The sequence below is a fragment of the Xenopus laevis genome, chromosome 6S (genome assembly GCF_017654675.1).
Source record: "Xenopus laevis strain J_2021 chromosome 6S, Xenopus_laevis_v10.1, whole genome shotgun sequence".
NCBI classification, from domain to species: Eukaryota; Metazoa; Chordata; class Amphibia; order Anura; family Pipidae; genus Xenopus; species Xenopus laevis.
The window spans coordinates 106,440,965-106,453,374 of record NC_054382.1 but is presented as its reverse complement, the minus strand read 5'-3'; the positions used below and the strand labels follow the sequence as shown (position 1 = coordinate 106,453,374).

General features: G+C 37.9%; 1 protein-coding gene across 1 annotated transcript in view; it reads left to right on the top strand.

Moving 5' to 3' along the window:
- The first annotated feature begins 284 nt into the window (after positions 1 to 284).
- trpa1.S (transient receptor potential cation channel, subfamily A, member 1 S homeolog) overlaps positions 285 to 12,410 on the top strand; it is a 55,939-nt gene continuing 43,813 nt past the window's right edge. Inside the window, exons 1-5 of the mRNA XM_018223798.2 lie at positions 285 to 370; positions 5,502 to 5,642; positions 6,646 to 6,808; positions 8,814 to 8,989; positions 11,007 to 11,114. Coding sequence (XP_018079287.1) covers positions 5,529 to 5,642; positions 6,646 to 6,808; positions 8,814 to 8,989; positions 11,007 to 11,114 — 561 coding nt within the window. The 5' untranslated portion in view covers positions 285 to 370; positions 5,502 to 5,528. The remainder of the gene's footprint in view (positions 371 to 5,501; positions 5,643 to 6,645; positions 6,809 to 8,813; positions 8,990 to 11,006; positions 11,115 to 12,410) is intronic.

Here is a 12,410-nt window from a genome sequence, read left to right as displayed (position 1 = left end):
GCATGTAAAAAGAGCTTAGTCTACCCCCTGATGATTCTGTGTGGCTTATCTAGACTTAGATATCCTATTACAGGAATTTGCTGGAGAATTTAAAAAGAGCCTCTAAAAGTCATTATGGAAATGGACCATTTTCTCCAGAGGCATTTCTTCTGATTTCCTAAAGTTTAATACACTCTCACTCATCTCATCTTGTAAAAAAAAACATGCTGCTAGCAAACACGACACTATTTACAATGTGACACAATCCATGACTCTGCATATTACAGTCCTATAAAAGTGGAGGATCTCTGTAAGGCGAGGTATTGTATCCCTGGATACTCTCAGAACAGCTGGGGAACTGGACACTTCTGAACAGGACAACTGAGTATCTGTAAGTACAACCACACCATAATATCAATACTAAAAGTAGTGTATTTAACTGAAAGGAGAGCACACAGTTTAGGAGTTAAAAGTATTCTTAAATATAAAATCTATTTCCTATAACTTTTTTAGAATACAGGCAACGCTGCTTCTTGACAAAATTAAGCAAAGGAAAAGAATATGGTTCAATAATATTTTATTACATTTATATTGTAGTCTGCCCTTTTTATATTTTTACACTAAAAACCTATTATTTACAGCTGTGAGATACAATAAAAGCCAGTTTTGTTATGAAATAGTCACACAGTTAATATGGAAGAGATTTAATAACCTGCAAGAATTATATCTTTTTGATACAACTTTTGTTTATTTACTAATTTCACATTAATTCTTAAACTGCTCTTGTTAATTTTGGCGCATGTTTAGGTTTGTTTGTTTTTCTTACTTGTACTATTGTGAAGTCTAAATACTGTAGTCAGAAGGAGGTACAGTTATGGGACCTGTTATCCAGAATGCTTGGGACCTGAGGCTTTCCGGATAACGAATCTTTCTGTAATTTGGATCTTCAAACCTTAAGTCTACTAGAAAATCATGTAAACATTAAGCGGGTTATTTATCAAAGTCTGAATTTATCTCAATATTTTCTGAAAATAACTACGACCTAATCTGCACGGGTTTTTTCGGCTTATTTATTAATATACGTTCCCGAAAATTTCGTTTGCAGGAAAAAATTTATTTTGCCCGAAAACAGTAAACTTCGGGGTATTGCACGAAACCCAGCGCACATCAAAAGATCATTGGGACTTCTCCCATTGACTTAAATGCAACCTCGACAAGTCTGAGATGCCGGATTTTTTGATTCTGACTTTTCCATCCTCGAGGTTTAATAAATTCTGAAAAATTCATGATTTTTTAAAAGTATGATTTTATATAAAAAAAATCACGAATTTTTCGTGATTTTTGCATTTGGAGTTTAGTAAATAACACCCTAAATAAACCCAATAGGCTGGTTTTGCTTATAATAAGGATAAATGATATCTTATTTGGGATGAAGTACAAGGTACTGTTTTATTATTACAGGTACCTGAGCAATCTAACTAATATTAATTGGCGCTACTTATTGCCATAGCTATGAAATAGTTAAATAAGGTGGGGAAAATTACTTATACAAAGATATTAAATAGTATATGACTGACTAATAGAGAATATCTAGATTTATTTACATAGTGCCATTGACTACACTTTGGGGCAGATTTACATAGGGTCGAATATCGAGGGTTAATTAACCCTCGATATTCGACTGCCGAATATTGAAGTCGAAGGATTAAGCGCTATTCCTACGATCGAAGGAATAATCGTTCGATCGAACGATTAAATCCTTCGAATCGAACGATTCGAAGGATTTTAATCCATCGATCGAAGGATTTTCCTTCGATCAGAAAATTGTTAGGAAGCCTATGGGGACCTTCCCCATAGGCTAATATTGGCCTCGGTAGGTTTTAGGTGGCGAACTAGGGGGTCGAAGTATTTTTTAAAGAGACAGTACTTCAACTATCAAATGGTCGAATAGTCGAACGATTTTTAGTTCTATTCGAAGTCGAAGGTCGAAGTAGCCCATTTGATGGTCGAAGTAGCCAAAAAAAAACATTCGAAATTTGAAGTTTTTTTCCTCTATTCCATCACTCAGGCTAAGTAAATTGGCCCCATTATGTTGATGATGGTATAGATAGAGGCTGCACTTTTCAAATTTCTAGAGTATTAAATTATTGAAGGGATATGATACCACAATTGTAGGACATGTTGCTCTTATGTCAAATGACATAATGAACATTAAGGGGCAGATTTATCAAGGGTCGAATTTCGAAGTGGAAAATACTTCAAAATTCGATCATCGAATAGAATCCTCTAACATTCAAATTCAAAGTCGGAGGATTTTATTCATCATACGATCGTATTCCGATCGTACTTCGAATCGTACGATTCGAACAATTTTATTGGATGATAGTATTCCGATCGTACTTCGAATCGTACGATTCGAACGATTTTATCGTACAATTTTCCTTCGAATATAAAAAACATAGAAAATTGCTCTGGAAGGCCCCTATAGGCTAACATAGTGCTCCAGCAGGTTTAAGTTGGTGAAGTATCGAAGTCAAAGTTTTTTTTAAAGAGACAGTACTTTGATTATCGAATTATCGAATAGTCGAACGATTTTTACTTCGAATCAAAGTCGAAGTGAATTCGAAGTCATAGTATCCTATTTGATGGTCGAACTATTCAAAAAATTACTTCGAATTTCGAATTTTTTAACTTTGAAAATTCCCTCGAATTCACTTCGACCCTTGATAAATCTGCCCCATAATATTTGAATATCTTCTTGTTGCTATTATATGTGTAGTAACTGACTGAAGGACAACAGATTTTCTTTTTTATTATTTTACTGGCAATTTAAGGATTTGCCAGATGTTATGGGCTACAAGAACTGGTGCACACTTTCCCCATAGATTTAATTAGCAAAACCTTCCATATCCAAAGATGCAGCAAATTTTTCTTTTATAGTATCAAGTTTGATATGTTTATTACACAATACCTTATACACAATAGATGCAGCTCTCACCCTAGTTTTTATTTAATTTTAATTTATTTGGGGAAGGATGAGACTACTAACAATGGGAAAGCCATCACAAATGAAAGCCATTATTCTCACTAACCTTGTCTCCAGACCAAGGGAAGAGAGACATTCACAGAGAAGTTCTGTTGATAGTAGATCCAACAGTATAAAGAAGAGAACCTTTAAATATAAATGGGTGCTACTAGTATATTGTAAAATACAACAATTATGCAGAGCCCTAAAGATGGAAACAAGATGGGACTGAGGGACTGTCTAGTGGTAAGACACCTATAAATGCTAAATTCCAAACCCTAGAAAGAATAGATTTCCAAGGTATGTATACCATACCATGTTATGCCTTCATGTTAAGTAAAGGATAACTTACAAACTTCAAACCTGTTGTTTCTACATCGGGAATTCCTTCCCCTAATTCCTCGTAAGTAATTATATCTCATCCTCTTAAAAACTAAACTCCAATTCTACCTCTTGGAGCATTAGCACAGTATCTGATACTATTTTGGCATTTATGTGTCAAAGCCCCAACCTCACGGTAAATAGCAGCACTTATTAACCTCCCAGTGTCGGACTGGGCCGGCGGGACACCGGGAAAAACCCCGGTGGGCCCCGGGCTCTTGTGGGCCCCGCCGGCCCAGATCCGCTACTTAGTGGGGCGGCGCGACCCCACTTTGTTTGGGGTCGCGGTAGAATAGAAGGGCTGCGCATGCGCACAAACGCGGCGCCGCGCGCATGCGCACAAACGCGGCGCCGCGCGCATGCGCACTAGCCGCCTGCAGCACTCCGGAGCGGCAGTGGCGGCTGGAGGGGGCACTGGGGCAGTAGCCCCGGTGGGCCCCATGCCTCCCAGTCCGACCCTGTAACCTCCTATTTGTTTCCTTCTTCCTGTGTCTCCTAATACATGCAACCTAATCTTTGTTTATAACCTGTTTACTAAATAACAGGATTCGGTTCAGCCAGGCAGAAGGATTCGGCCGAATCCTGCTGAAAAAGGCAGAATCCTGGCCGAATCCCGAACCGAATCCTGGATTCGGTGCATCCCTAATTATAATATATGTACTGTATTTTAAATATATTTGATATTCATCTAATAAATGGACTGGAGATGGGCAGCTTCTCTACGCGTGTACATCACTGCTGTAAATATTTACTTGGTGATTAATCTATCAGGGCTTCTTGCAGCAATAAACCACTAAATCAACTGTTTAGGAGCCAGAAGGACAGTTTATTACTAAATACACAATGGTGCAGAAAGTTATACATCCTGCTTTTAAACAAAAATGGTCTGTGAAGCTGTTATTATTAGGTTCTGTTGCATTTGCTTTTAAATAATATAAATAACTTGTAGGGTCTGTAAAGTTTCTGCCCTAACTGCCATAGAAAATGCAAAATGAAAATCAATAATTAAACATTTTTAAGTGGGGTTGTTGATAAACAATGGGGTATTGCAATTTATAACATAATTTCCACACAGGTAAGTAGAGTGTGAGGGCAGCCTGACCTTACCCAACATGCATCTGACCTCATGCACTTTGTGACCCTTTATAGCATATTAAAAGCATATTAAAATTTGAAATGATGGGGCCGAATACAACAAAATATTATGCCCCCCCACCCACCCTAGCCCCCAAGCCCCACCCCAGCCCCCAAGTCCCACGCCAGATCCACCCCACACCACAGTTAAAAGACCACACAGACATCAGCGCTAAAAACAGTAACCCCCCCACACACACAAGTTATAAAAAGCCATTGATGGTCAGGGCCCCCTTATAAGTTAAAAAATAATAATTGGTGACATATAAGCTAAAAAAAAAAATAATGCCAGGGCCCCCCATAAAAGTTTTTTAAAAATCAATCATTGGTGGTCAGGGCTCCCTACAAGTTAAAAAACAATAATTGGTAAAAAAAAAACATTTTTTTTTAAAAAAACATTGGAGCCAGGGCCCCTCTTACAAGTTAAAAAGAAACATCGGCCCCAGGGAATATTTAAATGGAAAAAAAAACCTTGGTGGCAGACTCCTTTGGTGGCTTTGGGAATTTTTTTCACAGCTTCGAGACTTGAACTTAGACTCCTTTCGTGGCTTTGGGTCTTTTCGCGGCTTTGGTCCTTCAGGACTTTGGCTCTCTGGCAGTTGGGGACTTCTGCGGCTTAGGCACGGTTTCGGCACTGTCAACGGGGCCACCCCTTTAGGCCCGGTATGATAGATCCCCCTGTGTCCCCCTGGTGTCAGCCCTGTTAAAAGCTCTGCTAAGTACTTTACTACCGATTATGTGTATTACAGACAAGTAACGCTCAGCCTGTTTGTACTGTCCTGTCAGTATGACTGTGGTTTCACTCCTTGCCATCTGGGCGGGAACATTAACAGAAGTGTTTTTTGTATGGCAAAATGCTTCTCCACCTCAGATGTCAACAAGCTAACAGAGAAATACAGCACAAAAGGAGCAAATTAAAGAGCAGCAACTTAACAGCTCCCGGTGCTCAGGCTTCTCATCCTTGTACTTTATCGGTCTATAGGAGCTGTGATCGCAGCCAAAAAGCGACATGACGTGCTCGATCAGGAGAATGTTGACCAAGAAAGGAAACATATATGATGGGGTCTTACTGCAAGATAAGGGCTGCAGCTCCCTGGATGAAAATCCGACACTGATATTTAAGGTAGGTGGCAGCCGAGGCCAGAGGGTTTCCCAATGTCCACCCTCATTTATGCCAAACATTAGCTGGAGTTTATTCAACAGGTTGAAGTTATACAGGTACACACTGTGACGTTTTGCAGGTAGTTGAGCAAGGCACAGCCATGGCAGGTAATGGGGGACATTCCCCCTTCTCTTTATTCCATGCCAATTAGTGTTATTAGCAGCATTGTGTCATGTATCTTTACAATTCTATTTAATCAATATACATTGCTTCTGTTCCATTAAATAATACAGTTCTGATCCACAATTCCACTGTTTACTCTGTACATACGTTCTAACAACTGTGATTAAGTTAAAGGGATTGTTCACCTTTTAATAAACTTTTACTATGATGTAGAGAGTGATATTCTGAGACAATTTACAACTGGTTTTCATTTTTTATTATTTGTGGTTTTTGAGTTATTTAGCTTTTTATTCAGCAGCTCTCCCGTTTGCAATTTGGTCGCTGGGGTACAAATTAGCCTAGCAACCAAGCACTAATTAGAGTAATTAACAGGAATATGAATAGGAGAGGGACTGAATAGAAAAACAAGTAATAAAAAGTAGCACTAACAATAAATTTGTAGCCTTACAGAGTGTTTGTTTTTTTAGCTGGGGTCAGTGACCCCCTTTTGAAAGCTGGAAAGTGTCAGAAGATGAAGGCAAATGAAAAAATATAAAAAAAATGAAGGCCAGCTGAAATGTTGCTTAGAATTAGCCATTGTAGAACATACCAAAAGTTAACATAAACACCTCTTAAGTGCACTGTGGTCGGTACACATCTGTTCTAAATGTAACTATCATATACAACAGAACCCCAATTTTACATTTTTCAGGGGACCAGAAAAAATGCTGTAAAATCTGAGAAAATGTAAGAATGAGCTAAATGTAATATGCATAATATATAAGTGGGGCCACATATAAACAATCTAAAACAGGGGGATGTAAAATTGAGTTTTCAATGTATCATTTTTATTTGTATCCAGCTTATTGCAGAGGGTAATGTTTGCTATGTCCGGAACTTCATACTAAAGAATCCTGCAAGTCTGGCTACTAGGGATGATTCAGAGGCTTCCCCACTTCACCATGCTGCTAAATTTGGGAGCTTGGATTTAATGCTGATGATCGTCAATGAATCTACTGAAGAAGGTATCAGAAAATGGATATTTACTTGTAATGGGCTTTTCTCCATATTTGCAGCTTTGTTTAATGCAGATCCATCTGCCATGATTAGACTGTGTAGTTGTAGCAAAATCACTTCTGGCCAAAGGAAAGAATTCTCAGTTACATTGTATTAAGCCAAATGTGTTCAAGTGAAGAATTTATGTGCCCAAGCTATAGCCTATTCTGTACAAGGTGCTTCTACAATTCTACCTGAAATGTAACATAGTAACATAACCTAGTAAGTTAGGTTGAAAAAAAACACACTTCCATCAAGTTAAACCGTTTAACTTTTTTTAACCTGCCTAACTGCCAGTTCATCCAGAGGAAGGCAAAAAAAAAAAAATCTGAAGCCTCTCCAATTTGCCTCAGAAGGGGAAAAAATTCCTTCCTGACTCCAAAATGGCAATTGTACTATGAGCTATCTTCCATAACCCTGTTTTTTCTCACTTGCTAAAAAGCCATCCAAACCCTTCTTAAAGCTATCTAATGTATCAGCCTGTACCAACAAAAAACCCTTCTGAAAATTTAGGCGGAACACCTTTTCTTCTAATCTGATTGGGTGACCTCGTGTCAGCTGGAAATACAGTACCTACTGGTAAATAAAGCATTAGAGAGATTATTATATGATCCCCTTATATATTTATACATAGTTATCATATAATCCCTTAAATGCCTCTTCTCCAGCGTGAACGTCCCCAATTTGGCCAGTCTTTCCTCATAGCTAAGATTTTCAATACCTTTTACCAGCTTAGTTGCCCTTCTCTGTACCCTCTCTAATACAATAATGTCCTGTTTGAGTGATGGAGACCAAAACTGTACGGCATATTCCAGATGGGGCCTTACCAGTGCTCTATACAGTAGAAGAATGACCCCCCTTTTAATACAGCTCAAGACCTTATTTGCCCTTGATGCTGCTGACTGACATTGCTTGCTACAGCCAAGTTTATTATCTACAAGGACTCCAAGGTCCTTCTCCATAATGGATTTGCCTAGTGCAGTCCCATTAAGGGTATAAGTGTCTTGCATTTGTTACATCCCAGGTGCATGACTTTAAGTTTATCAACATTGAATATCATTTGCCACTTAGCTGCCCAAATTGCCAGTTGCAAGGATGCCCCATCTTGGATGGAATTAATTGGGCTGAATAATTTTGTGTCATCTGCAAACACTGATACATTACTTACAATACTCTCCCCTAAGTCATTAATAAACAAGTTAAATAAAAGTGGACCCAATACCAATCCCTGAGGGACCCCACTAAGGACCTTACTTCAAGCAGAGAATGTCCCATTAACAACCACCCTCTGTACCTGATCCTGTAGCCAGTTTCCTATCCATGTGCAAACGACTTCATTAAAGGGCATGTAAAGTCTAAAATAGAATAAGGCTAGAAATGCTGCATTTTGTATACTAAATCTAAACATGAACTTACTGCACCACAAGCCTAATGAAACAAATAATTTATGCTTTCAAAGTTGGCTACAGGGGGTCACCATCTTGTAACTTTGTTATACATCTTTGCAAGACTAAGACTGTGCACATGCTCAGTGTGGTCTGGGCTGCTTAGGGATCATCATAAACAAAGCTGCTTGAGTTCTGCATGGCTGGGAAGTAAGGCGGGGGCTCCCCCTGCTGTTCATTAGTATGATTGTTTCCCTGCTCAGCAGTTAGGGACCGTCTGACAATTCCTATCCACAGCAGTAAATGAAAGGAGAATTTCACTGCATACAGTCAGGTTAATTATAAAAATGGTACACATTTTTTAATTAAAGTATATTGGAAAAAGGCTTTTTTTTTCATTAAAGAAATTAAAAATATGATTTTTTTTTTGCCTTTACGTGCCCTTTAAGCCCATGTGTTTTGTTATCTTTCACTAAAGGGGTTGTTTACCTTTAAATTAACTTTTAGTATTATGTAGAGAGTTATATTGTGAGACAATTTGTAATTAGCTCACAATATGTCTATGTGCTATTGTCTTTTGCTTTTTTAGGCATCAATGCATTGGATTCCAGAGGAAATACACCTCTTCACTGGGCTGCACAGAAAAATAAATTAGACTGTCTAAAAGTTCTGTTGTGTAGAGGAGCTGACCCGAACTTACAAAACTACTACAGGCTGTCACCTCTTCATCTCGCGATTCAGCTCTTTCATAACTCCATTGTTGAGGTAAGAAGATTTCAGAGTGTTTGGCTGATTTTGCCAAACGTATTCTTTACCTGGTGCCGGAGGTCATGTTATACAGCAGTTCTTGCTTACATAGTTTTTGGTTTACCCAAGTACTTATTCCTTAGCTGAGTACTGAATAACGCTGAAAAACATATCTGTTGAAAACTAGAATGTTATCCATTATGGCCGTGTTTATTAGTTCCAAGGATGCAAGTATGCAGTGAGTACACGAACGGGCAGATTTATCAAAGGTCAAATTTTTGTGATTTTTTTTACTCTAATAAATTCGAATATACTCACATATCGAATGTTATGTTATTTAAGAAAAAATAAAAAAACGTCTAATATTGGATCAAAAAGTCCCGATCTGAATAATTCGACTTGAATTCGAATCATATTCAAATTGAGGCAATTAACATATTCAAATGGTTCAACGGACCTCTGCCATTGACTTGTAAATGAACTTGGCAGGTTTTAGCTGGTGAATATTCGAATTAGAACTGTTTCCATGGTAGAGGTGTTATAAGTATCAGATTCAAATTTACATTATAATTGGGGGATTAAAATGTGAATGTGTGAATTTTGACACCAAAAAAAACCCATGAAAATTAAAATTGTACTTTGCACACTGCACTTGCATTCATACATGATCTCTATTGTATGCTTTTATTCAATAAAAAAAATAATACCCTGTTTTGAGTATGTAATATCTCAAATAGATTATTATAGCCGTGAGGCAGTGGCTTCATTATCACAGACTGATAAAAGTTGCCACAGCAGACAACCTGTATTTCTCTACTGTTTTTGTAACTGTTCACTAAATTTCAGTTGAATAATCAGGGATTAGGATGAATAATTATTTCCTGCACAAGAGGATTTTGTACCAGTTATTTTTATATGTTCTCACTAATACTTGCCCACCAAACCACTTTAGTATAGTATCTGATTCTGATCGCTTGCAAAACACCCACTTTGCTAAGGAAGTGGACTCTACAGCAAAATGAGCCACTTTAAGATTGTTGCAGACCTAGACAGCTTGGAAACATTGGGGCAAATTCACTAAAGGGCAAATTCTTCACCTGCAAAGGCTTCGCCACGATCCGCTCCACTTCGCTAGGCTGAGATTCACTATGCTAATTCACTAACATGCAAAGTTGCGTCTCTGTAGCTGATTGCTGGTGAAGTTTTGCTTGGGTTTATTAGTCAGCGCGAGCATCTCATAGCAAATTTTCGATAATGTTTGTTTCTGTCTACTAAACTTCATTAGTTCACTTACACTTAGGTCAATTTGAAAAGGGCGGGTTCATATAGGTCATAAATATGACTTAATTAGAGATGTGGTGCAAATGCTTGAAGTGGCCACTTAAAAAATGTAAGATACTTGAAGCACAGCACTGGTATATGTTAAAAATAAAAAAGCCTTTATTCGATACACATGGCAACGATCTGGATAACATCGACGTTTCAGGCGCTGTTTGGCCTTTTTTCAAGCTTGACTTCAAAAATGTCCAAGGAAGCAAAGTAAAAGCAAAAGAGACTCTCTAACGCCCTAGACATGAGCCCAACCGAAAACAAATATGGCAATGATCGTTCGCCTGAGCGAAATTGCGCCTGGCGAAAGGGCACAAAACTGTGCTGGTGACAGTCTCTTTCGCTAGCGAATTGTCCTCTATGCCTGTTAGTAAATTGGTCCCTGCAGATGGGATTTCTGGTGAATTTTCGATAGCAACGGCCACTTCGACTTTTAGTAAATCTGCCTCATTTTTGTTGAAATGTTTAACATGCTATGAGCAAAACACCAAAAGCACAATATATATACACAACCTGGGGGTAAAATGAAGGGGCATTTGAAGGAGATTAACTTGATGGAATATTGTCTTTTTTAACTTAATACTGTATAATTATATACCTATGTATAAACATAAAGATGTGTATAATAGCACAAAGGTATCTATTTGTGTTTGTAGCTTCTGTATGTCAGGCTGTATTAACTAATCAAACATCTATTCTTGTTAAGGCTTTGATCCTGCATAGTACAACAGACATTAATCTTGAAGGAGACCTTGGTAATACTCCAGTAATGCAAGCATGTTACAAGGATAATCACGAGGCACTGCTTCTGCTGGCAAGTACATAAAAACTATATGTGTCATTTATTTTCTTTTGTAAATCAAGTTGATGCATGTGTCCCAACCATGACAGCATGTTGTCTGTCTAGAGACAATGAACTGGCTAATTCATAGATATTTGTGTATTTTTTTTCCATAATATATCAACACTATATCAATAAAGTGAACTGGAAACAAACTTTAATCACATTTATTGGAAGATATTGCCTTATGCCAATGGTTCCCCAACTTGCCCAAAGTAGCAAATAATGGGATACACTTTACAACTGATAAGATGGGGATTTGGGATCTATACGTATTCACAGAACTATGGGTGACTTTTATAACAATCTTTATCCACATTATGTCATATGCTTTTTCATAGCAGTGCTGGGATCAAATCCATTCGCAAGCTAATTTTCTAAAGCAGGTGGTGCGTTGTCCATTTTTGTCCATAAGATTAGTTGTATAAATAGTCATAGGAAGATGTGAGAAACTGAAGGGCTGGGAAGTATTTCTAAAGTGAACTCCATATAAGGGAGTCTTTTTCTCACTCTGTTATAAAAAATATTTGTGTAAACTTGATTGAGTCAGCTCCGTTTATACCTTTAAATTCAAGAGGAATTTCCCAGTGCAGGTGCGATTAATGGCTACCATCCATTCACATACTCTGGAATACTTGAGGCACAGCACCGGTCCGTGTCGTCTTTAAAATAAAAAGCCTTTATTCGATACACATGGCAACAATCTGGATACAGTGACATTTCAGGCCTTGTTTGGCCTTTTCTCAAGCTTACTAACTGCTACATAATTACTTCCTTTTATAGACAGAGAGCATTACGCCATCTGCTGGTCTTATCATCAATTGTATTTTGTTACTTTGTTTATCACCATTAAAAAAAAAGATACGAAGATAATACAATCTTGCACAGTGTTACAGAATATCTTGTTATATCACATCTTGCTATAGATCCATATGTATTCAAGAACAGAAAGATACCTGTGAAACACAATAAACACAATTACATACAAAAGATTACCTGTAGGTCATATTCTCTATTTAACCCATGGGGAGTAAGGGTCTCTAACTTCCTGATCCACATGGCTTCCTTTCTCAATAGTATTTATATCCGATCTCCACCTCTACCTATTTTAGGTACATGGTCCACAATTAAGCTGTTGTATCCCATGACACATCTCCACGAAATGGGACACCACAGCTTGTTCAGTTTTCTTTGTTCTTATTGCTGACTTGTGCTCCCTTATTTGTTCCCTTATGGAATGGCTCGTCTACCCTACATAAAGTAATCCAC